Consider the following 27,941-nt stretch of genomic DNA (forward strand, 5'->3'; position numbering starts at 1 on the left):
TTTCAGGAAAAGTTTGCTCTAGCTGGTAAACACCTTCATACTACCATTGGTTTGTGGCGATAACGTAATAGGTTGGTGTGTGCAAAGGCTCCACCTTCTTTGACGTAGAAATCTTCACCGGTTAATTTCTCCTGTTCAGTCCATTGAGGTTAGACCTCCATGAGTAAAAACATGAACACACAAGAGAGCCTCTTTAGTGTAGAAACTGAAGTTGTACTTCATTGCTCATTTTCCAACTCCCCCATGACCAAAGTGTTTAGATATTTTTCCTATTTAAAACTTGACTCTTCTGTAGTTACATTGTGTACTAAGACCGACGGAAAATGAAAAGTTGCAGTTTTCTAGGCCGATATGGCTAGGAACTATACTCTCATTCCTGTGTAATAATCAAGGAAATCTGCTGCAACCGTGGTTTAAAATTTATTGGAAGAGAAATAAGTATGAAATCTGGACATTTACACTACTACGTCTATTTTATTATTAAACTGAGAAAAACAGTAACAGTATTTCCAAGGTGCTTCCACTCAGTTGCTTTACCTCTACTCCAGAGACTCAACTGGAGCCTTTTAGACACAACATTAATTCAACTTTTCATTTTCCGTAAGTCTTAGTACATGATGTAACTACAGAAGTTTTAAATAGGAAAAATATCTAAACTCTTAGGTCATTTTTTTGAGCGAGATGCTAACAGTCTAATCAGATTGAATGATCTATGCTAAGTTATGCTTAAAGTGCCAGACCAGGAGATCGGCTGAACAGATTTGAAAACGGTAAAACTCAACTGTTTAACTCTAGGGGAGTTGGAAAATGAACCTATTTTCAAAAAAAGTGGAGTGTTAATTTAATACTGGAAAACTGTGTGCTTTTAAGCAATCAATTGTACAAAGTGCTATATAAATAAACGTAACGTACTGGAGTGCCGAATCGCAGAGCTCGTGCAAACATATCCACGTTGCTATGATCAGATGCTTGTTTTCTCGTTTTTGTTATGTGAGTATTTTGTTATTGAGAGGAAAGCGTGCAGCACATATTCATCTAACCATCACTCTCAGCAGCGTGGGCGGCGTTGCAGGTTCGCTAACAGTATATCGCTGATCACATATTTCAAACTTCTTTTTACCGTGAAGAACGAAAAATAACTTTGCCGTGAATATATCAGGCCAATGTGATTATATCATGTCCAATTCAAATAAAAGTTCAAACTCCAATTATTAAATTCTACATTTTATCCAACCCAAGACAAGCCAAGACATCTCTACCATGGTCTTTGGCCCTTTAAATCCTCACAGGCTCAACCAAAAGAACTGGAGCCGATTTTACAAGCAGCACTGCTTTGCTTCAACTGCTCCTCTGTCATGACCTTCTATATCTTCTAAATATTGCAGGAAATACTCCTAATTTTGCTCATCCCCCATTGAAGGCCCAGCTAGGGTAGATGTTAAACAGACGTGGCATTCCATGGATGACCAGCATCTGTCCATAGGCAGCGTAACTCTAACTCTAGTTTAAGGCAGAAGCAGCTCATGTTCAGAGTCGGCTGTGTGAGCCGGTTGACCTTTGGTTGATCTCAAGACAATGGGTAGAGGAGAATTAGAGGCGGGTGTCCTCAGTGAAGGAACATGACTATAGCACCCCACAAACTTAAAGTTTTAACATCCTTCTTCTGTGCTTAGCCTAGTACGGATCATTGACTTTCCCTGCTTGCTCTTCACAGTCCAGTGACACCGGGACGCGAAGGTTAGCCAGAGGTAATATACATATGGAAGTCTTAAATGTACAGTAGCAAAACAGCCTGTGTAATTTACATTTATGGATTTGGCAGATGTTTTATCCAAAGCGACTTACTAGGTACGTTATCATGCGTTCCCTGGGAATCAAACCAATGATCCTGGCGTTGCTAGCACCCTTTTGAGCTGCGGGACATTGTGACAATCAGAGAGATTGTGTGGAAATTGATCATGTAAAACGTTATGGTTGTTTCAGATGCAAGAAGCAAATAGCTCAAGGTTTGTCTGGTTAGCAATGGCCTGCTTATATATACCGTAACACAAAATTATGTAGCCAAAAAGCCAGACATTCAGAAAGTCATAGGCCCTGTCCCAAATGGCACACTTCATGCACTTTCAGTCTTGTGGACATACAATGGCTGCCGTGTGCTCATGTCCGTTAAGTCCATGGGTAGGGTATTCCATTTGTCAATTTTAGGATTCAGAAGGGTGCATGCGAGTCGATATACGCCTTCAAAGCACACTCGTGCCAAGTCCACACTAAAGTGAGCTCCACAGCAAACTTCTTCCCAACAGTCAAAGCGGTGTTACGTCACTAAAGTGCGGACTCGTAGGAAGACCGCAAGTGTTTAGAGTGCCATTTGGGACAGGGCCATATATTTTCATGAAATAATTTCTTATTTTATTATGACATTTAATTTTATTATAGTAGATGTTTCACCAGTGAGACACACACACAGGCGAAGATGGCATCGTGCAGCTGACATACTTTCATGGGTCAGCAGTTGAGCAACAGCCATTGAGATGAATGGGAGTGCTAACGGATAGCTCTCCAGGTATTATAGACCTTGCAAGAAACCTTGACTAACATTATAAGTGAAGTGTAGGAGGACAAACTAAAGCAGGACATTACAGTTCTTTGTCGTACTGGGACTCTGATTTATGTGGATACAACAACGCAGTGTAGCAAAGCCTCTCTCACTCAAACTGATGAACGAGCCAACAGGGCCAAAGACAATGAGAGAGGCATTTGTGAAGGAAAAGGACTTTAAAAGTTAAAGGTTGATGAGGAGGAGGAGGAGGAGAAGGGAGGTGAGATGGGAGGACAGGAATGCCAGACGGAGAGAAAGAGTGACAAAGGAATGATGGAGAGAAAAGAAAAACTGAGCAATGGAGTTGTGGAAGAAAAAGACACATGGAAGAAGTGGGAAGAGGAAACATAAAGACATTGAAGAGTAAATCAGCCTTGAAAAAGGAAGAGCTCACTGGAGTAGTGTGGAGTAGATTTATGTAGCGCCGCTCCATGTATCATACATTATCCATACAGCAGCCTCTCTGGAGATACTTACGTACAGTATATTAACTAAAGTGACTGGAGCTGTGTGTGTGTGTGTGTGTGTGTGTGTGTGTGTGTGTGTGTGTGTGTGTGTGTGTGTGTGTGTGTGTGTGTGTGTGTGTGTGTGTGTGTGTGTGTGTGTGTGTGTGTGTGTGTGTGTGTGTGTGTGTGTGTGTGTGTGTGTGTGTGTGTGTGTGTGTGTGTGTGTGTGTGTGTGTGTGTGTATGCTCAGGTTGCATACAAGAACATTTCTCAATCATATGTTGCCCCAAAATCAAACAGAAAAGAAAATATAGAAAATGAAGCCTACATTTTTACTTTTTTAAATCCATATTATTTGGTTTCGATATGTACATTTATATGAAATATTAAGCCTTGTTTTAAGAGATATATTGAATCTCGTTGACACGTTTGGATGTATCCCAATTCAAATCTTGATTCCTTGAGTCAGACTTACGGCGAAATGGCTTCTGTATTCAACTTACCAAAAAAAAGCATAAATGGCGCCAGACGTAAACTGCAAGAGACGTCACACTTTCTTCATAAGTTGAATACGGAAGGCATTTTGCCAGAAGCTAGATATTTTACATTTTACATTTATAATGTGTTAAATATGGATATTTTTCTTACACAAACCCATTGATTCGCTTCAGAAGTCCTTTATTAACCCTATTATGTGGAGCAATTTTATAATGGATGGATGCACTTTTTTGGTTTTCAAATTTTGGGCAGCCATTCACTACCATTATAAAGCTTGGAAGAGCCAGGGCATTTTTTAATATAACTGATTGTATTAATCTGAAAGTAGACTGTCATATACACCTAGCATGTCTTGAGGGTGAGTAAATCATGGGGTAATTTAATCTTTTAATTGACATGAAAATCTCATGACCTAGACATGATTTGTGAGATTCACCCACTCAGTCTGGCTTGATCCTACTTAGTTACATACGCACGGCAGCCTAAACCCTCTGGTCGTCCCTAGTTACCTGTTTTCTTGCGCTTATTGGCTGCACAGCTGAAAAAGACCACCCAGTTTTTGACTGTATGGGGACCTTTTGATGTGGCGAGGGCAAATGTGTGGGCCATGGGTTTGAAGCCCTCTTAAAACTCACTTACACACTTTAACAGCCTCCAGAGTGGCGTCAGTGTATGTAGTCAAAGTCTTGAGTTACACACACAAATCTACTACACTGCACTTTTCTCACACACATTTGGTTTATGCGGTCAATTTATTGGAAGAGAAATAAGTATGCAATCTGGACATTACACTACTACGTCTATTTTATTATTAAACTGAGAAAAAGAGTAACAGTATTTCCAAGGGGCTTCTACTCAGTTGCTGTACCTCTACTCCAGAGACTCTGGCCTTTTAAACACGACATTACCCCCCCTGCATGCATTGAGAAACCAATGGATTGAGCAACAGCGGCCGAAACAAACCAGATCCGTTAAAATTCCCCGTGCTTTTTCCAAGCTAGTCATGTGGAATCCCGTTTGGATGGAATAAGTGGCTGGATATGGGAGCTCTTTCAGTATTGAACACGATGACTCAGTTCAAGCAGATGGCGGCTCTTAACAATGGATCAGAGACACACAGATCTCTGTGTTCTTGGAACCCCAACTGAGAACCCACACCACCTACAGCCATGCGGCATGCAGCTTAAAGTCATGCCTGTGAGAAACAGTTTTCTGTCCACCAGAGCTATGATTGCTTAGGATAAGCATGAGGGTCTTCAACAAGGGATTGTAGTAGTTACCATTACTTTTACCCAAGTATAACACTCTTATCCTCACATTACCAAAACAAGTTTTCACTTCGTTTTTTTAAGTATTCCAAGAAGTCTTGGATATCTGCTAACTTGGGGCCAGATTTACTAAACAGGGCAAATTATGCTGGGTACACACATAAAGATAATCGGGACGATTTTGGTGCGATTTCTCCCCTTCCGACAATCCTAGATAAAGTCCAGATTATCTTGAAGGTTCTACAGATAATCTTATCAGATTTTACTGTGATGTGAGGTGTTAAGAGTGATTGAACCTGATCGCAAGAACGCAGGAGTCGCCCAATCTCTAATCATAAATATTCAACATGAATTACAATCAGAAATCCTGACGTGTGGGGGGGAACCCTAACCACTTGGGTAGAGTACCGAAACCCGGTGCCAATATGGCAGAACGCAGATTTCGGTGCCACTTAAATTCAAACGTGCTTTGGCTGGCGCCGAGCCAGAGACAGACGCACTCAGCGCTCGTCACATATCACAACTAATCAGTGTTTTCAACCACATAATGTTTATTTTAGGTTCCAGACATTTAAATGCTCATAAGTACTAGCAACAACAAAAAATACTCACTGATGTCTATGAAAGCAGCAATAACAATTCTTTCAGTTATAATTTGACTACATGTCTTATTTATATCAGATACACATTATATAGTTAACTATATAGTTTATTCTTCTCCCAGTACACTGGTCACTTACTGTTATGTATTTCGTGAGACGAGGATGAATTGACGTGTTGTAAATCCGACAGATCCAATTCTCTGATTTGTGGCGCAAACTAACATGGCGACGCCCATTGCGCATTATAGATGAACTAACATGATCATTATAAAGGGTTTTAGATGACAAAACACATTCACTTACACATATTTGTAAATCGGAATATTAGACAGTTCATGACATAGTTAACAAGTTTCATCGGTCATCGCCGATGTCATTTTCAGTCAGAACTCATTTCACACAGCAGGAGTTTGAATCGTCGACAGGTCCAGATATTTAGCATGCCAAATATCTCACGGGCGTCGGCGACTCATTGGTGATTCTCTCTGATCGCATCTTTGATAATTCACACTGAGTGATTGTCACTCACGTGCACGAGCACCCATTTGCCTATGATTTCGGGCATTTGTCAACGATTTTGCAAAAAAAGTCGGCGAATCAAAATTGGGGCTAAAATCAGGCAGTCTGAACTTGGCATAAAGCTTTGTTTCCATCAAAATTACCTGGAACAATTTGTCCCAGGAACTTTTTTTCCCAGGATCTTTTTTTTCCCTCGGACCTGCTGCTGTTTGCATTTCCATCGCAGTCTAAAGTACTTTGAAGATTAGTCCGGTGACGTAGGACTGCACGTGACTTTCCAGAGCCCACTGGATTTCGTCCTCCGATTTTTACATTGGAACTTCATTTAGACCCTGGTTCCTGCGGTCAAAACACACTGAGTACCACCCCAAAGTCTCTATAGTTCCTGGGGTAAGTTCCTGCGGTGGAAAAGCGGCTTAAATGAACAAAACCACTTGAAATCCAATCAGAAGTTATAACAGGAGATGCATGTTACAGGTGCATCTCAATTTACCACTTAGCAGGACCATAGAGACTATATGTAAATGTTTGTAATTGCTGTACATTTCCCCTACTTTGATCATGTAAAGATGCATATGCAGAATGCAGTCCAATATCCAGTAAAACCAATTTGTGTTTTATTATTTTGATAATCCAGCAAAACCAACTAACAAAGAAATCAATTAAGAGCAGTATGTTTTTTTTCAGTATTGCTTTTTTTATATTTTTTTTTATCAAACTGTATAATGCAAGATCAAATGCACAGTTTCAAGATTTTAAAACATTCCGTATACTGCAGTTGGACTGTTAGTGTTATTTTTTATATCAGTGTTGAATGCATATTACAGTACCTGTACTTTTAACATCTTGAATGCATATCAGTATCTAATATGTTGCCATCTGAGTCCAGTAGTGAGAACGAGTGCGTCTCATTAGTCAGAGAGCCTGAAATAAGCTTTATGGGTCTGAGTAGTTCTCTGGAATTATTTTCCATATCAGCACCAGTGCACAGGCCCTGTGGGGGAAGAAATCGGATTTTCTCTCTGTTGTGCCAATGGGAAGCATCATGGGAAAGGAGCGGAGATTGGATTGTAGGGAGACGGGCTGACGCAGCTGTGGGCGGCTCTTTTTATGTGTGTGAGAGTTTGAGGACGTGGTGGATGAGGCGGAACACGATCTAAAATGTGTGTCAATGAAACTCTGAATTTTGAAACGCTCTAGATGAATAATGTTGAGGTGAGAGGCTCTAACTATTTTTATTTCTCCATATTAGAATCTTTTCTGAGCTGGTGCATTTCATATGCTTCAGTAGTGTGAATAAGAGAGAAACGATAAAGTAACATCAAGCACTAACAGATATTTTTATCTTGGCTGTGATTTTTGTACTTCTCACAGCATTTTCAGTGAGGATAGAAATATGATTTGATGCTGATAATTCCAAGTTAAACTCTAAAGGTTTTCCAAACACTGTTTGAATTACAATTATTAACATCCAGACATCCCAGGGCTCGACATTAATGCTTGTCTACTTTTCAAGTGCAGTGGATTTTTTGAAGGGGCAAGTGAAAGAGAATTTTATTTGCCCGACCGGACAAGTATCCTGATTAAAACGTCAATAACTAGGGAATCGACAAAATGTGAGGGATTCTGCATTCATTTAGTGGTGATTGATAATTATGTAATGTACTGACGGTTACAAGGCTGCGCTGTTGAGGCTTGTACAGCCTCTAAAGGAGAAATGGACACAAAGAAACTCAGTTAACATACTGCGGTAAAATAAAAATGTGGAGATTTTATATTTATAACATATGATATAGTTAAGCAACATCACACAGCCAAGAGTGCTGAATACCATCTCAATTGAAAATGTGACACTGATTTCATACAATAGTTCAATAAACAAGTAATACATATTAAGTCACTTGCATTTTAGACACAATTTTGACTGTTTTTGTTCTGTATCAGCGAAAATAGTTCCAAACAAAGATCGATAGCGCATCTCACAGCAACACTCAGCCGTGTTTCATTACTGAATGATTCAGCATTTTGATTTTGAAGATTCAATGACTCATTCATAATCAACTGCCTCATTCCTGAACGAATCAGCCATTTGAATTAATCGGTTGAGTTAAAGATTCAATGACTCATTCATAATCAACTGCCTCATCCCTGAACGAATCAGCCGTTTGAATGAATCGTTTGACTAAATGGCTCACTCATTAGCGACGGTCACCTGCTGCCACCTACTGGCGGTTTAGTTTTGTGTTTAAAAGTATCATTCTTTCCAACATTTCTTATTTGTATATATAAAAAAAAAAAAATATATATATATATATATATATATATATATATATATATATATATATATATATATATATATATATATATATATATATATATATATATTTAAAATAATCTCATAACATTATTTATTGCAGTTGTAATTTTTCATTGAAAATTATTTAATTTGATTGGTTACAGCTCTTTCTGTTAGGACCACTATCGTCAAAGATGATTGATTGACTATTAGCATACAGTTCAGATTGGCGGTATGGATCTGTTCTGCAGCCTAGCATGGATAAGAGCAGGGAGAGCAGCGATAAACCCCCTTAGGGTAAACAGAACAGAACTAACATAATGTATTGCAGATAGCATTAATGTCTATATTTAATGTACAACATAACTCGAGAATTTAGTCTGATTCAAGGGGAATTAGAATACCAAATCCTGACTATACGAGAGGGGGAGCTGGGGATGGAGGAGGGTAAATGAGCTCTGGAGAAACGTGATAAAGCTGCTAATAATACTGAAGGAGCTTATAAATGCATGCTGTGATAGACGTTGTATTCCTATAGGTAGACATATATCGGCTGACACTGCCAGAACTGACGCTACGCTTGATATAATGTCTTATTCTAATTTAATTTATTGATCAAATTTACGAATTTAAAATGAAAGATGAAGCATATATTTAAAAAGATTAGGGGGAAAATGCCCTTTAGAAAGGTTAAAATATAATAAATATGCAGATTTAAATATGTCAAAGCTGATTAGAATACTGATGAGAATATTTCTTCAGAATAAATTATATTTACAACAAATCCTATTTTTTCTAGACAACCATATTTTTTACTCGGACAAGTGAATGAATGATTTACTTGTCCGAAGGACAAGCACCTGAAAAGGCATGTGGAGCCCTAAATGAGATGTCTCTGAAACACATACTTCCCAAGGGAAAACTAGTTCCATTTGAATATGTCTTTAGGGATAGATTGTGTAGACGGCTCTATTGATAATAAAAGGATCTTTCTAGTTTTGTGGCGCTGTGTTTCTCGCTCTCAGTGTACACGGGATGCTAGCTGGTTGAGAAGAGTGGATTTTAATAAAGTGAGAGTGGGATGAAAGAACAACATGAGGTGTTTGGAGAGAAAACAGTGTGTAGCGGGAGTCCACTCCTCTCTGCGCCAAATGGCAGGAATCTGGCGTGAATCACGGCTCCTGTGAGGTGATGTATGGAGTAAAGCTTTCGGGAGGCTGAGACTGAACTGAAATGGGTTTATTTGGCTGAATCGCTAAAAATTCTGGCCAATGGCTGCTGTGTTTTAGCAGTTAAGACTGCACTTAAAAGGGATGGTCATCCAAAAATGAAAATGCTGTTATCATCTAGGCCTATTCATCTTCTTATCAAAGCATGTATGACTTGTATTTCCTTGGAACATAAGAGGAGTTATTTAACAGAACATCCATGCTATTTTTCACATGACATAGACACGTTCACTAAAAATCTACCAGCTTCGAAAAGGACGGAAAGTAAAAAGCAAAAGTAGTCCAAACAGCTCATACAGTATTTCCAGTGACTGTTCTTCAGCAGTGATGAGAATAAACAGGCAACACATCTTTCTTTCCAGTTTGCAAGCTGTGTAAAAAAAAAAGTTGTCTGATCAAAGAATGATTGTCAAAAAGGCTTACAAACTCAGTGTTGAATCATTCTAACAAATTATTCTCTGAATCTATCAAAGCGGTTACAGAATTAACATCAACCCACTGACAATAGTTATATTTGCATGCACTGAGGCATCAATGTAAACATAAATGTTGTTTTCCTTACACCATTTGAGGGATTCTAAAGCAGCAAAACACATCTGGGTGATCATGTGAAGTGATCATGGAAATGCATAAACAAGGTTTTTGATAAGTAGGCATTGCATGTATATGGGGTTTTAGAATAGACTGAATGTAAACATGTAAGGAAATTTATCAATAAGCAGTTTCCAGGTGTAAATGTAAGTAGTTAATTGACAAAAGAGTTGTTTTTACATAAATGTAATACAGTAGCATCATTATATAACATATTATGCAAATATTACGAAATTATATTACAGTCATTTAAACCTTCCATATACAATTTCATTTTTGGATGAACTGTCCCTGTGTATCTGAAATCGACCAGTATTAACTTAATCATCTTCTGTTCCAATTTTCCAATTTTGGAACACCTTGGTAACAAGGCATGACTCAGCATCCAACATCCCCCCCCCCCAGCCTTTCCATTTAGCTGTTCTCAACTCACCACTTTTTTCCAGTCTACCATTTTTCAATACTCACACAAAAGCACATGTACAAAAAATGTTATTACATAAAATAAAGTAGATTTGACGCATTCTAAATAAATAAGAAATAAGCAATATGTTAACTTAAAGGCACAATTATGTAATTTTTTCACTAGAGGTCGCGTATTTAAAACAAAGGCGTGGCTTGATGACGCCTTGATTTCTCTGAATTATGGGAGTTGTTGTCTTCACCTCTACAGCCAGTGGAAAGGAATCTGAAGGGACTTTTGGCAGAAATCCTATTCATGGATGAGCTAATGTATTAAAGATGTATTAACGTTACTGTAGTAAGAAGCATGGTTGGAGTGGACCGAGGCGCTGGAGCGATTGCTAATGAGAGACGAGCGCGACACACGACTCCAGAGCAGCGGAGCTTTTATTCTGCCTCAGACGAGCGTTTCCTCTTCTTCCGCTCATGTGTATGTGGGGTAACCCAGAACTGTTTTATCATATTACACACATCTGAGTGTGTTGAGAGTTATGTTATAATGCTACTCTGTGCATTCCCTCGGCGCTGCAATGAGACACTTGTTCACACTGGAGTGAGCTAGAGCGCTATTACGCATGGTAAAACATGGTACTCGTGGTAAATCAAGAACACCAGATTTAAACAATAAGACTAACTGTGTTGAGATGTAGAACAATCATTAGTTTTCTGTACATGAATGATTCAAACAGTTGCTCACCTGTCAATAATAAAACACATAATATATTAAAGCATCTTTGGTGTTTCCATCGTTTCTACAAAATGAAAAATAACACGTTAATCGAGGATAATCGAGGCATGATACAGTCCGATATGGTTAAAATCGCTTATTTCTCTGGATTCTTGGAAACGTTTGGGATAATGTAAACTTACACAATTCAACAAAATATATAACATTGTTCTAGTGTTTTTTGGATATTTTAATCAAAAAATCTTACATATTGTGCCTCTAATAAAAAATATATATATTTTGCACAAAAATACACAAATTAACTGGCTAAATAGGATCTGAAACCTAAGTTACTCAATATTAAGTTCTTGTTTATAGAACTATTAAAAACAAGATCTTATTAAAGTACTAAAAATCAGCACAACCTCTTGCTATGGCCATGCTGATATACTACACTTCATTTTTATATAAGTTTCAGATGGAAATGCCACTGCAGTTGTGAATGACTCAACGTACACGAACAATCACAGTAAACAAAACCCATGCTTTTCTTGAAAGCTACCATTGTTTGAGAGAGGCTAGACATCCTGCCATGGCACTGCTCACTCCGTCCCTGTTATTTACCTTTCCCATAAAAAGTGTCCTCTGCAGAGCTTGAAATTCAGACAGCCATCCATTAGCCTGTTTGTCTGAGGTTCGAGCCCTTATCAATGAGCGATCCATGTGCAAATAGAAATTTAGAAATGATTGATTCTTTTGGGGCTGAGGCCTAGTGCACCCCTAGGGTGAGGCTGACCTAGCAGGTATGAACACACATGCACCTATAATACCTTTATCAGACTGACAGCTGTTTTTGTATATTACTTCATTTCTGTCACACTCGGTTCATATGAGTTTAGCTGGTGGCTGTTTGGTCAAGCTCAAACCATCTCCATTATTTAAAGCAGGGGTGTCAAACTCAGTTCCCGGAGGGCGACTGTCGTGCAAAGTTCAGCTCCAACCCCAATTAAACACACCTGGACCAGCTAATCAAGCTCTTCAGGATTACTGGAAGCGTTCAAGCAGGTGTTAGAGCTACAATCAGCAGGACAGTGGCCCTCCAGGAGAGGAGTTTGACACACGTGATTTAGGGCGTTTTCGCATTCTTCCCACTACGGTGCATTTTAACTTTCTCAGGCCCTGTCCACACGAGCACGGGTATTTTCAAAACTGCAGCTTTTTCTACGCGGTTTGGCTGTTCGTCCACACGCAAACGCAGTATCCGGTTACTGAAACCGTACTTTTTTGAAAACTCCGGCCAGGGTGAAGATTTTTAGAAACTGTGTAGATGGTGAAACCGGAGATTTCGGCTTGTTACGCCGAAGTGTGCGCCATTCTCTCGTTTGTTTGACGTCAGATTGTGCGCTGTTAACGCTTTTGTTTACATGAGTGGAGTCTACGCATTGGCGGACGTAACTTTTAATAACTCTGCTAACAGTGCTTATCACATGTATACAGATACATGCGCAGTTATCTCATTGTATTGCGGAACAGAGGCGCCAGAATGCAATAATACAACATAGTAAGGCAAGTGTGTGAAGCTTCAGTCCACTTGGGCCCTGCCCCTGTGTACAGTTACCTGTCACTCTGAGTCCAAAGTAAACTTGTAGAAGGGTTTCACTGAGCTCATGGCATCCCTCAGTGTATCGTGCCGTGGATGGGACCCATGTGGAAATCAGGCACCCAATCATAGCGTGGTTTCGCGTTTTCATGTGGACAGAGATTTTTTTTAAACCGTGCTTGTGTGGACACGATTGTTTTTTAAAACGGAGGAAAAACTCTGGTTATAAAAATACCCATGTACGCGTGGACTACTCAGTTGGTCACACCGACTTACAATTTAGTCGCACCCTTGTTTTTATATTAATCATAATGACCTTGCATGTTGAGGATTTTTATATGCTGGTTTTGCATTGATGTAAAGATTGACGTGACTAAAAGCTTGATATTTGCAAAATATTTGAATCTGAACATTGCTTCCAACAAGCATAAATTTACTAAAATAGTAAAACATTACTAAAATATTATCACACATAACATATATAACACAAGCATTATTGCCATGGGTGTTATTATTTTATTAAAGGGATCGTTCACTCTGAAATGAAAATAAAGCCATCTTTTACTCATCCTGCTGTTGTCCCAGTGCCCTATGTCCTTCTATCTTTTTCTGACTTCAAAAGCAGAAATGTAAAAAATAGTCCTGCATGCTCCTCCATATTATGGCAATGAATAGCGACCAGGCTAAAACTTTACAAAAATGATACAAAGGTATCAGGCAATGATACAGTGAAACGCGCACCATATATGGAAAGTGTTCAGGAGGCTATAAGTAACTATAAGGTTTTGCGAGAAAGAAACCTTATTATTCAGTCAAAATACTGAGCTTGGCCGTTACTCTGTGCGCGCTCCTGTGAGTTGGTCCGAGCCGTCAGTGGAACAACAGCAGGGTGAGTAAAAGATGGCTTTATTTTCATTTCAGGGCGAACTATCCCTTCAAAGTAATATTTCAATGACAACGCGTCATGCCGTTCACGTGACACACCGTAGCCTCAAAAGCGCTGTATTGCAGATGTATCGCTTTTATTTCGTTTTTTCCTTTTTTATTCAAAATATTCACAAACTTGTTGGCTATGTCATCAACTACCTGATATTCAGATTCTCAAATACATGCAAGTGAACGTGTTTTGTTGTTGGAAAATATAATGATCATGTTAGTTGATCTATAATACGCAATGGGCATCGCCATGTGAGTTTACAGAGCAGTTCAGAGAATCGGATTTACAACACGTCAATTCATCCACTTCTCCTGAAATACATGAAAGTAAGTGGCCGGTAAAGTGGGAGAAAAATAGAGTAACCATTATAGTTACTTACACAATGTGTCGTCAATGGATTGTAATTGCCGCCTCCATAGACATCACTGTGTATTTTACAAACTATAAAATTATTTTGCTAGTACTTGTGTATTTAAATGTGTAAAATGTAAAATAAACCTTAGGTGATTGAAAACACTGAATAGTTGTCATCAAACGCTGAGTGCGTCCGTCTCTAGCTCAGCACCAGCCAAAGCGCGAAAGCATTATGCGACCGTGTGTAATTTTAACTCGCACATTTTCAAAAAATGATCGTATTTGCGACCATTTTGGTCACAGTCTAGAGCCCTGTACTACATCATATTAATACTGCAGCAAATTCAAACAGGCTCTCTCTGGATCTCCCAGCGCTTATAACGCAGCTAGAGCAGGAATCAAGGCTTCATTGGGACAGCATTCTCCCATAGAGAAGCGCAATTACACAACATTTTAAGATGAAGAGGTGCTCTTTTGGTTTTCAACTGTGATTAACTAATGTTGTCACTCATAGAATCAGACACGACTGCTTTTTATATATCACATTTCCTGTTATGAATTATGAGACCATTTGGTTCGTTGGTCTGTTGGGTCGGATTGCTTTCACACCTCAAGCAAACGGTCCCAGAGGTTGATTGCAATCGGGCCTGGTCTCGGAGCGATTTTTTTGGCGCTGATCCAAGCATGATTGCCGTGTTCGCATATGCTTAAACGAACCGAACCAAGGGAGAAAATGCACCACATTCTGAAACAAATGCTCAGGTGTGAAAGCACCCTTAAAGTGTAGTTACCTCAAAGAAAAGAAAATTCTGTCATCATTTACTCACCCTCATGTTCTTACAAACCCATATGACTTTCTTTGTTTCCCCATGAAACACAACACATTTGAAAGAATTTTTAAAGCTATATTCCATACAATTTAAGCAAAAGCAAGACTCAAAATTATTATTTATTGGAAATCTTCCCCACCTCTATAACTCTTGAATCATATTTATTCGTCTGCATTTTACAACTCTACACGTGAGAACCAGTTGTGTTGGGCATCACAGGCAAACCTGCCATTTGGTGTCCTGATGCACCATGTTTCAAAATATTAATATTAAGCAGATGCGCTTGCTATCTGAAGAGATTTCAACACAGAGAGGTTTAGTTGGATTTATCCTCATCTTGTTGGCTCAATGAAAGCAAACAATTAAGGTTAAAAAGTCTCATTAGTTTTGTTTAAAGCTATTTGTCAGTTCTGTTTACATTAGACAAGAAATCTTGGACAAAGAAATAGTTGTAACCCTCTTTGATTTTGAGTTCTGTGGCTAACCACCAAGCCACTGTACAAACACTGGCTGCCACTTCACACACACAGACACACCACTTCCTCTGTGCTTATCATTTTTTATCACTTTTTTTAAAACTTTATCCTACACTTCTCTAAGTATACACCCTTCCCTCTCTCTCTCTCTCTCTCTCTCTCTCTCTCTCTCTCTCTCTCTCTCTCTCTCTCTCTCTCTCTCTCTCTCTCTCTCTCTCTCTCTCTCTCTCTCTCTCTCTCTCTTCTCCTTTGCCAACACCCACGGACGGACCACATCCATACTCAGTTGACAAGAATGCACTGAGTGTGGAGTGTTAGGAGCATGTACAACTGGTCCCCCTTTTCTCTTTTCCCGTGTATTCGTCCTCTTCCCACATAAGTCCTGGAATCACTTCAGTTTGACTCACTTTGGTGCTGGTCAATGTGGGACCGCTGTCTGGCCAACCCCCTCCATTTTACATGCTCACCCACTCACCAAGTCACACACACATTCATCCAGCTTGGTCCCTGAGGGTCCCTTCACTTCCCGCTCTACACGTCCCTCCAACATTGTGAAACGGGAGCGCCATCCCAGTTGTCTACAAACCAATAGGAATGTTTGGCTACCAAATCTTCTAATGTTTTCAAGATGGCTTCGACTCTTATAAGGAAATCCTCCCCAGTTTAGTAGCCATTTGAAATTCCTGCTCCTTTTTTACAGCGAGGAAGTGTTTTCTGAGTCACGGGGCGAGAGCCAGTTGTGCGCCCCAGTCTGTCTGAGGCAAGGGAGATTGGAGGAGCGCTTGCGGTGTTAGCCGTCAGTACATGAGGATTGTATAAGGTGTTGAGGCTCTTATGATAGTCTAAGGTTCTGCTTTCTTGAACTCCACATCTAACATCTGTTTTCTATAAAAGATAAAGAACAGAGGACTCATTTGACCCTTACAGGATGTTTTTACTTGGTAAGTCAAAGTGAGACTGTTTCCTCACTGCCAATATACTTTTTTGCTTCTCTTCTGATGACTGTGACTGTAGTGTGTGTGGTTTGCATGGAATGCAATGGATACTAAACCAGGGCAGCTTTTTCTCTAGGACCCTTACTTCTCACTAGGCACTTCCATGTATTACCGTAGGGATGATTAAGCGATTTATATATACGTTTTGCTCTCTTATTGTTAGTTATTCCATTATTTGAAGTTGTTTGGATCATTGTAGGTTTGATGTCAGTCAGCATACTGTCCTGAATTGCTCCGAACTGTCCCAGTAGTATCTTGTGTTAACCCCTTCTAGACTCTTTTAGACTCTTCAGAGGGATAAGCTGTAATTTTTTTTTTTTAAATGTCGGTCTCTGCTTTCAACAGTGATGTGGTACGATTGCATGGTTAATATGAGCAATCCAAGCAGCGAGTCCAAACTGACGATGTCATGTCTAAGTGTTACTTACTGCGTTTGACACAGGCCTGCGATCAGTTATTGCCCTCTAAGGCTTAACTCCACCAATAGAATACAAACTGCATAACTTTCATCAGATCAGTGTAAAAGAGCAAGTTACCAACACCCCAGACCGGCTCAGCCCACAGAGCGTCTGGTTTGGATGAGGCCATGCTGTTCTCACTCATCTCTCCAGTTCTTGCCATTCCCATGACAACAGCACCATCAAACGCCTCCCTCTGAGCTGACTGGGAGCTGAATGAATCTTCCTGCCTCCGTTAACGGGTGGCATGGCCATGGCATCCGCTGTGGCGGCACATGATATCCAGTGTGTACACACAGGTTGTGCCAGGACCCCGCTGGCTCTGACATGCCTGTGGGTGTATGTGTGGATCCCAAGGATTCGTGGATGAGTGTATTTATGTGTGGCAGTCTAACCGTGCTTTTTAAAATAATATAATAGGATTAATCTCCATTGCTGTAAGGGATCGGCACAGATTAGAAGGCACATCTGATCTGATTTTTCTTAAGCCTTCATGGAAGCACCAGACTGGCATTACCTAAGATGTAAACATTATTAGGTCAGAGAAAACAGATTATGAGGCTGGCTTAGTTGAGGAGAGCCACGTCTTCCTTTTAATGACTTGCTAAATAAACACTGTCCAACCGCTGGTCTGTGTTCTCACGCCATAGATCCACTCTAGCGCCCACTTTGGTTGGCAGACACCCCTGGTCGCGTGTTTACACCTCTACCCATCATCTCTGTCCTGTCTTTCATCTGCCTCGTGTCTTGGTACATCCCACAGTTGTCTAGTTGGATACCGTGGAGGGCAGGAAAAAAAAGAGTGGGTGGCTGTCCAAAGTTTGTAATTACAATACTCCTCCTCCTAGTTCCTAAGAAGGCCACTTCCATTTCCCTCCACCTACATCTTCCGGGGCGCGTATCTGTCATGGGATAAACTGCATATTTGAATGTGTACATTAGTGTTTTTGTCTTTTCTCCTGTGATCACACTTGATTGCCTCTGACATCTGAGTGGCTGTGTTTTGCTCTGTTGCATGGATGGCTTGCACTCAGAGGGAGGCATCTGGTAACCTCAGACTTGCACTGTCCATGTGTTTTGTTTGGAGCCTTGCCTGTTCAATTTTGTTTGTTTTGCTGTATGAGTAAAATATTAGCTCATAAGCCGGTGTATTTGTGAGATCAGACACACATGAACATTTTCGTAAGCCTGCAAATATTTGTAGTTGACACTGGCGGTCAATATTTTCGTTGTGTATTGCACATTATTTCATCACTGAATGACGGTTATAATGAAACGATTATATTCCAGAATGATACTTTTCACTATTTGCACTGGTCCAATTTGTAGGTTATTCTGGTCAAAGACATGAATTGCCATTTATTCAGGGTGTTTTCCCACCTTTGGCCTGAGATGCTGATCCAGTATCCCCGCAACCCTAAGAAGGTTTGGAGTATCCCCAACATTTAATTCTTCTGTACATGCACTCAATCTAGCAGCCTGGTACCTCAAACGAGGCAAGAATCTGATTGGAGCTTGTGATTTTGAATTTTTGTGTTTAGTACCCACGGCCTGTGTGTGTGTGTGTGTGTGTGTGTGTGTGTGTGTGTGTCTCGTGTGAGCCCATCTTGTGCCAAACAAGAATTAACTGAGAAATGTAATATTACACAGTGGCCAGAATTTGAGCATGTTACTGTAGGACATGTGTGTCTGTCATTCACACTCAAGTATACACTATATTGCCAAAAGTTTTGGGACGCCTGTCTTCACATATTACACATGAACTTTAATGACATCCCATTCTTATTCCGTAGGGTTTAATATGGAGTTGGCCAACTCTTCTGGGAAGGCTTTCCACAAGGTTTAGGAGTGTGTTTATGAGAATTTTTGACTTGAACTAAGGGGCCAAGCCCAACCCCTGAAAAACAACCCCACACCATAATCCCCTCTCCACCAAACTTTACAATGCACAATGCAGTCAGGCAAGTACTGTTCTCCTGGCAACTGCCAAACCCAGACTCGAAACCCAGAAAGAGAAGTGTGATTGGTCACTCCAGAGAACACGTCTCCACTGCTCTAGAGTCCAGTGGCGGTGTGCTTTACACCACTGTATCCCACACTTTCTGCTCGACCATGGAAACCCATCCCATGAAGCTCTCAGCATGCGCTGACCCTGCACTGTGTTTTTTCGTGGCCTACCATTTCGTGGCTGAGTAGCTATTGTTCCCAGTTGCTTCCACTTTGTTATAATACCACTAACAGTTGACTGTGGAATATTTAGTAGTGAGGAAATAACACAAATGGACTTTTTGCGCTGGTGGCAACCTATCATGGTGCCACGATTTAATTCACTGAGCTCCTGAGAGCGACCCATTCTTTCACAAATGTTTGTAGAAGCGTCTGCATGCCTAGGTGCTTGATTTTATACACCTGTGGCCATAGAAGTGATTGGAACACCTGAATTCAATGATTTGGAGGGGTGTCCCAATACTTTTGGCAATATAGTGTATGGGTGCGTCTCGATCAGCTCCCTAGTTCAGTAGTTAGGGCACTGATCAGGGAGCCAGCCCATTGACTTATGTCCAGATCAGTGCCCTGACTACTGAACTAGGGAGCTGATTGAGACGCACCTTCTGTCTGATACTGTGGAGACATTTATAGGGGTAAACACCTCTTTGTCACACCATCAAACTGGCAGTACAATTAAAACCACGCTTAATCAGTGTGTCTTTTTCTATCTCTGTATTGCTCTAGTCAATTACTCATATTTGTCTAGCTATCTACAGGCAAATGCTAGGGTTGATATAATTCTAGCAGTTATTACAAATAGAGGCAAACAGGTTCACAATGAGAGCACAGAAAGTACTCACCACATTTGAAGTCACCATAAAATGTCCTTGTGTTATTATGATGCAGTCTAAGGCCAAGACTACAGGATTTACGATGTCAGACTGAAGATGTAGAGTCAAAGGTTAAAATGCTGATTTACTAAGGCTGTAAATTCTGTATAAAGAGTTAGCTTGTTTAGGTCATGCTTGTGAGGACCTCATCATGCTAATATTCTCTTCAAATCAGTGGTTGAGAATGTTTTTGCACATTCTTTCGACCCACAGAAGAAAAAACAAAACATGGACACTTTATCAAACTGATGCTGTAATCCTGAGGTCAAAATGCAGCTGCAGGATGCAGGATGGTGGAAAATAACAGCAAGACAGAAGAAGGTACCACAGCGGAGAAGACTGATGATTGAAATGAATAGAAAAGGAGAACAGGGTTCAGGGCAAGACTAAGGGCATGCGAGTGAACGACTAAAAAAAGAGGGTAATGGAGAAAGGGGGAGGACAATTGGGAAGGGAATTCACAGGAGAGAGAAAAAGAAAGGAGAAAAAGATAGGATGTGCATTCATCTGTGAGATGAGTTATCTGTCGAGTGATGGCTTGACGTATCCCAGTTCGGACTCTGATGTCTCATGGCTAAACTGGATTATGTATGTGTGTATGCTGGATGGGTGGTGTCCAATCTTGGTTGTGGAGAATGAATAAATCTGGCCAGCTAACCAGACATGCTCCCAGGGTACGGGCAAATCAGTTTGATATTTGTTGCTTAGAAAGTTAATCAATGACTAGACATGGCTTCACACACACACACACACACACACACACACACACACACACACACACACACACACACACACACACACACACACACACACACACACACACACACACACACACACACACACACACACACACACACACACACACACACACACACACACACACACACACACACACCATTTGCAGCATATAAAAGCCCTTTTACCTTTAAATGGAAAGCTACAAAAAAGAGAGATCTTTGTTTGAGGCACTTTATAACAACAGGTAAAGAATATATCCTTGAGTGCAACCGTTCTACTTTCCTGTCGAATTCAAATTTATGTGCCACTAAGTAAAAGTAAAAAAAGTGAACGGTTGTTGCTTAATTAATGATTGGTCTGATGGCCCTTTCCTGTCCAAAGTTGGTGGTTCTAGGCCAGAATACACAACAGTCTTTCCTTACCTTGGTCATGGAGGCACACCAACAGTTAATTTTGGTTGTCTCCCTTATCTGACGCATCCATTTCAGGTCTTGAAGTCTCATGAGTTGAATCAAGTGTGTTGGATAAGGAAGAGTTTGAAAAATGTGCAGTGATCGTGCGTCTCCAGGAACAGGGTTTGGAATCCCTTGACTGGACTTTGTGCTGAAAATCAAATTTTGAGCAAGCTCCAAAACTAAGCCAAGTGCAATGTTGATGTGCTAGTTAAGTTGGCCAATTAAGAGTAAGTCTTTGAACCCAAATGCTCAGATATGCCCACCGTCATGCCACAACCCAGTGTTCACATGCCAGTCAACACACCTAACTGCTCCACCCTCCTTCCTCTCTCAACACAGGCAGTGGACTGATGGGCAATTCCTCAGCCTCCTTCATGGGGACGTTCCTGGCCAGCAGTCTAGGCTCCCCTCCTTCACACCCACCACACCCCTCTAGACCTCCATCTTCTCCCTCCTCTCCTCCTTATCGTGGGGGTCCTCACTCCAGCGCCTCTCAGATCTGGTTCCCCCACTCACATGAAGGTAAGTTGGCTCAGTTCCACTCACCTGCTCGTATGTCTGTCTGTCTGAATATGTGTCAATCTCTTTATTTGTGCCTCTGGACTTTCTCATCAAAAGGGAGCAGTTCTCTTTTTCTGTTCTGTGAAATGTGCCGCCCCAGTGTTTCTTTTTCAACAGTGCAGAAAAGGGACAAAAGTTCAGCCAAAGAATCTTGTGGTCTGTGATGTGCATCAACAAGAATTTATGCACGCAACATGCACACAAAACATTCGAGAAAGAACAAGCTTAACGGTCAACAGCATCGCAGCTGTCATGTAAAAGCCAATGTGGCTTTTCCCACCGCGCCTTAGACTGGCTTGGCCTGAGCTTGAGCCACTCCCAGCCCCCAGCTTGCCAAATCAAGAGCTGGCCTCCTCCAGCAATGTCTCCAGATCCCTACAGATGACAGACTAGCACAACTCCACAGAGAGAGGAATATAGAGAGAGACAGCAAGAGTAAGAGATGCCCAGGCATGCCCAATGCCACTCGGCACTTATTCACACATACATCCCTCCGGGCCACATCCAAATGTGCCAAACAGTCATAAACCATTAGGAGTTCATCCGTGTGTTGTTTGTGTAATCCGCAAACTCGGCCTCTCTGAGTGCTGCACTATCCCCATGCCAGTTATCACTATACCCCAGTCTATTTTCACTTTTTTTCCCCCCTTCTGGTATGGTTGAATACATCCCTGTTCCCTTTGAAGTTCACACTTGGAGGAGGCTTGTGGAGATGACTTTTCTTATTGAGCCTATATATCGGCATAAATTCAGGTCCACTTTGAATTTTTTTCTGGCCAAGAACCAGTAACTAAAAAGGTAGAGGCTGTCTGACTTTAGTAAAGCGGCTAGTCACAGTTCAGTTTTGAGATTTAGGGACAGATAAATGATCCCATGAACGTCACAAATCACGGCAAATCCAGAAATGTGTTCTTTCTCGTTTGTCGTAATATAGAAGCCTGGTAATCTGTCGCTGACCAATTAGCCAGTCAGATTGCGATTTTTGCAAAGTCTGATGCATTTTGCACTTAAAAATTGGTGTTCTGTCTGGGGTTAGGACTGGTAGAGGGATGACTACCCAGAAATTGCACAAACGTGATGCACTACGCAATGATACAAGGCCATGAAGGGATGAAAACCCAGAGATGTCAGTTTGTGGCCTGTTCCTTTGGCCACTGGCACATTGATCATTTTCTCAAATAAGCTGGACAGTTTTAATAAGAATGATGATAATGGTTATGTTACTAAGTAATAAGGCTGATTATGAGTGGGATTATGATAGCAAGCCATTATCTGTATTGCAGTTTAATTGTGCAGAACGTAGTGTGAAAATGATTGAATCCTGGCTTGCCATCAGCATCATTCTGCTCTCTCCTATTTAAGATAATTGCAAATTGTCTTTTCTCCAGTTTGCATAAAAATGCAAGTGATCAAAATGAGAAGCACAATTACCCAGCCTATCCTCTGCACCCTGTGGGACCGAGTTTCCTACCAGCATCAGCATAAGTGTATCTGCAAGAGCCCTTCGAGACATCCAAAAATTCCTTGTGCTTTGTGTGAATTGTTTATAATAACATAATTTATTTCTAATTATATTGTGTTTTTTATCAAATATGGTCCTCACCTGATTCATTGTGACAACTGAATATGGTACAATGGGCTAAAGGCACACCGGGGTAAAAGGCACATTTTACTTTATTCGCTGTTAAACCACTAAATGGCGCACAAATTCAGCTCAGCACTTTTCTTAACAACCACTTTCGAGGATGCACGTGGAAATTTGGCTGATCCTTAACACATTCCCGGAAAGAAACGCAAAGTTGATTCTGTGCTAATTTGATTTGATTTTGATGTAATATTAAATATTACATTTTTTTTTTATGTAGTAGACTTATGTAGCAAATCGATGAAATTGTCTATATTTTGAGACAAAGGTCTTCTTAATTATTTTGATTTTTGTCCTAGGTAATTAAAGCAACAGTTTTTTTAATAACAGAAGAATATGTAAAAGTATGGTATTTGGGGTACCCCTGCTGTTGGGCTGAAAGGCACAATAATGAACATGATAATTAACAGCTGGCTGACTTTTCCATTTGTTGACATGACATGGTTAGATTAAGATGGTAAATATTACATATCAACCATATTTATAATGAAACCATCATATTTAAAAATATGATGTTAATCATATCATATAATAAAATATATTTATTTTACTACTGTAAAGCTATATTAAATTATAATGGGATCTCATTTAATGCTTTCAGAAGATTTCGTTTTTTTTTTTTTTTTATAATTTTATTTCTGTATTTTTAAAATGAACATACAGTGCCCTCCCCTAATATTTTTACCCTTGGTAAATATGAGCAAAGGCGGCTGTGAAAATAAATCTGCATAGCTTATCCTTTTGGTCTTTCATTTAAAAAAAAAAATCACAAATTATGATGCCATAACTGTGCTTATTAATTCAACAGCATACATTCTGATAACTTCAGCCCATGAACAACAACTATGTCTGCTTTGGCTGCTTTGCCCTGAAGAAGACCATTTGTTGGTCAAAACATGTTGGCTCTTGTAGTTTTTTAAAAGATGATTTAAGCCATACCAAATAAAGGCTTTTTAATTCATTCCTTCTCATCTTTTTACGTCTGACTGAGTGCCTGGGACCTGCCTTTTTTGTGTCATTGGATTTTTCCCTACCCCAAGAGCACCTATTACGGACTATTGAACTCCTCCTGAGTGCCGGGTTGAACCTTTTGCACAACTATGTTACATTTCTTTTGTAGGAGGGGGAAATAGAGAAAATACAGGGAAAGCCTGACAGGCCCATTGCCAGTTGGTCTGTGTCCAAATTACAGCTTTAACTGTGCCAAACAGAGGCTGCCGTCCTCTTGCTTTCCTGCTTTCTCTTTCCTACCCCTTTTTTCACTTAAATTATGCTAGTCCTTGTGCCAGAGCCAGTGCTTGGTCGGGGAATCTGCAAACATCTCTCAAACATCTCCCAAATATCCCTCAAACATCTCTCAAACATCTCTCAATATATCCCTCAAATATCTCTCAATATATCCCTCAAATATCTCTCAAACATCTCTCAAACATCTCTCAAACATCTCTCAAACATCTCACAAATATCCCTCAAACATCTCTCAAACATCTCTCAAACATCTCTCAAACATCTCTCAAACATCTCTCAAACATCTCTCAAACATCTCTCAAATATCTCTCAAACATCTCTCAATATATCCCTCAAATATCTCTCAAACATCTCTCAAACATCTCTCAAACATCTCTCAAATATCTCTCAAACATCTCACAAATATCCCTCAAACATCTCTCAAACATCTCTTAAATATCTCTCAAACATCTCCCACATATCTCTCAAACATCTCTCAAATATCTCCCACATATTTCTCAAATATCTCTCAAACATCTCTCAAATATCTCAATATTTCCCTCAAACATCTCTCAAACGTCTCTCAAATATCCCTCAAATATCCCTCAAACATCTCTCAAACATCTCTCCAACATCTCTCAAATATCTCCCACATATCTCTCAAATATCTCCCACACATCTCTCAAACATCTCTCAAACATCTCTCAAATATATCTCGAACATCTCTTGAATATATCTTGAATATCTCTCAAACATCTCTCAAATATCCCTCAAACGTCTCTCAAATGTCTCTCGAACATCTCTCGAATATCCCTCAAACGTCTCTCAAACGTCTCTCGAATATCCCTCAAACGTCTCTCAAATGTCTCTCGAGTATCTCTCAAATATCCCTCAAACGTCTCTCGAACGTCTCTCGAATATATCTTGAATATCTCTCAAACATCTCTCAAATATCCCTCAAACGTCTCTCAAACGTCTCTCGAACATCTCTCGAATATCTCTCCATTATCTCTCAATCAGCTTTTTTTCCCACTGGCTTGAGAGCCGAACAGTGACATAACAATCCCATCTTTGTTTGAGAGTCTTTCAAATAATTACATTTTAATTTACATTTTTAAATGTAAAGCAAGCAATTCTCACACACATCATTTATCTAAATAATTTTAGACAATGAAAAAAACTAGGAGAGCCATCATATTGCCACATCACACATTTCCAGTGTAGCTGTATTGATTATAAAATGTATATGGTTGCTAATGTTGTCTAATATTAGCGGCTCCTGGTTCAAAACCCTTTTTGGGCCAGTATGAAGTAATTTTCATGGGGGAGCAGTTGCAGTTTGGACACCAGCTCAGGCACCCTGATGGTGGAAAAGGGGCTTCTGTCTCTTTATAGCCCTCATGCTTCACTTGTTTCATCTCTCTCAATCCAATCATGTCTTGTCTCTATCGTTCCCCTCCTCCATTGCCAGGCTCCATCACTTCCTTTCAATTAGCAGTCCTGATGAGTCCCATTCACCTCCTCCCATCCTCCTGTCTTTCCTCTTCACCCTCAGCCATTTTTGTACTACTCTGTCACTTCTTCTCAATTTGCAATCTCGACAGCCAGCTTTATCTGCTCCTCTCTGTCTCTCCTTAAACAATTTACTCTGGGCTATTTACAGATGCACGCGTGTATGCGCTGTCATGAGCAGACACTGGGAGAAGGATTGGCTGTCCATGTGAATAGAAAGATTGAGAGATAGGATTAACAGGAATGTGCAAATTGTGTACCATTAGCGTTTGCAGAAGTTCCAGCTCTCTTAAAAAAAATCAGCTTTATTGTCAGGGAATTAGCTCATATGGTAGTGACCTTTTAACTGGTTTGCGTGAGTATATAAAAAAAAAAGTCTCCTATTCAATTTATTTGCCACAACCCACTGACTGTTAAAGTGAAATTTGAATGGAATGACAGGATTTACTGAATTGTAACTTATCAATCCTGTCAAGTTAATTAAAGGGTTAGTTAGTTGTTCTAAACCTTTAACTTCTTAACCCGCATCGGATCGTGGACGGGGGGGTTGACGGAAGTGGGGGGGTGTGTACTTTTATTTACTTTTGTTTTATACAAAATATTCAATCAACTATCACAAACTATGCATCATTTGAAAGCTAAAACACTCAAGATTCATGTTCTGAACTTGTTTTTGCAATAAATACACCAGAGAGGAAAGGGTTAAATGAAACGCTAAAGGACCATCCATGTAAACATTAGCATAATATCAGCGTTACTCATCTTTCATCTCCTGTCGTTCAGATCAGATCGGACGAATCCAATAAACACCCGCATACATCTCTGTGTAAGAGTCCATTCTTCAAAATGCATCCCACTTTTTAATCCAAAACAACGAAAAAATAGGGAAAAAACTAAAAATCCTCCGTTGTTTGCAAGAGAGTTTTGAGTTAGCGTGATCAATCATGTCCATTTTCAATGAAATATCGATTCTATTCCGTGTCTGGCAAACTCCCCCTGCAAGAATAGCTTCTCCCACGTATTTTAAGCCCTCCCTCGTCTCTCTCCTTCAATCAGAGACTCTTCTGGGATGCATCATATAGAGGAAGTGCCTTACAGGCTTGGTGAGCTGTCAATCATTGCGCCCATGGTTTTCGTTGGATAAAGGCACTCGGTGCCCAGCCAATGCCTTTCCAACAAAGGTTTGATTGATGGACTTAGTAACCAATCAAAAGGCATTATCTTGCGCAGTTTGCGTAAGTAGGCTTTGGTGAATACTGTTTTTGCGCGCTGGCTGCGCGTTCTCCATGGCGCAACTGCAGTGGAGCGCGTTGTCTCTCACAGACGCTTCCCATCAGCTAAATGAGTTTTTTACACTTTGTAATCTCTGTAAATAGTTGCTTTAGTTTTTCAGTAACTGTTTATCCATTATAATTAGTAGTATATTGCAGTTTATTGCAGATTTATTTGAATGAAAAACTACTCTTTACAATAGCAAATGTTCTGAAATAAATGGCCTTTTTGAAATGACGCCTAGACTTTTCTTGACATAAAAGCTCACAGAAGCCACATTACTGAGAGAATCATCCTCATATTTGAATCATGACATGATTAGACATTCAGTTTTATATTTAAGTTATTTTCAGGCTCTTAACATTAAATTATAATATTTTTTTCCCTAAGTGAAAACAAAAAACAAAAAACGTGAGTCACTTACATGTATATTTACATGTATATTACTCTGTTCCCATATTACTTTGAGTTATTATGACTCTTGGGTAGCAATATTTCAAGTGTCTAGTTTAAAATAAGACCAGGTTTATGAATATAGACCATAGGGTTTAAGAGCTGCAGACATTTTCATTTGGGTATATCGTTTTCAAAGAATTCCTAAAAAATGGGGCGCTTGTTAAGAGGTTAAGACTTTCGTTAATCTTTGAAACACAAATGAAGATATTAGTAATTTGATTTAAGAGATTTCTGTCCCTCCATTGAATCTATGCAACTACCACTTTGTTGCTTCAAAAAGTTCCTAAAGTGATTGTAAAAGCAAAGAGTGGTTTAGTCCAAATTTTCTGAAGAGACACGATTGCTATATACGATGACAGATTCAATTTA

The 27,941-nt window shown here is 40.0% G+C and overlaps 1 protein-coding gene across 1 annotated transcript in view; it reads left to right on the forward strand.

Annotated features, from left to right (window-relative positions):
* bahcc1a (BAH domain and coiled-coil containing 1a) overlaps positions 1-27,941 on the forward strand; it is a 118,145-nt gene that overhangs the window by 37,274 nt on the left and 52,930 nt on the right. The window contains exon 3 of the mRNA XM_079825720.1: positions 21,239-21,421. Coding sequence (XP_079681846.1) covers positions 21,239-21,421 — 183 coding nt within the window. The remainder of the gene's footprint in view (positions 1-21,238; positions 21,422-27,941) is intronic.

The sequence above is a fragment of the Gobio gobio genome (genome assembly GCF_949357685.1).
Source record: "Gobio gobio genome assembly, chromosome: 1".
NCBI classification, from domain to species: Eukaryota; Metazoa; Chordata; class Actinopteri; order Cypriniformes; family Gobionidae; genus Gobio; species Gobio gobio.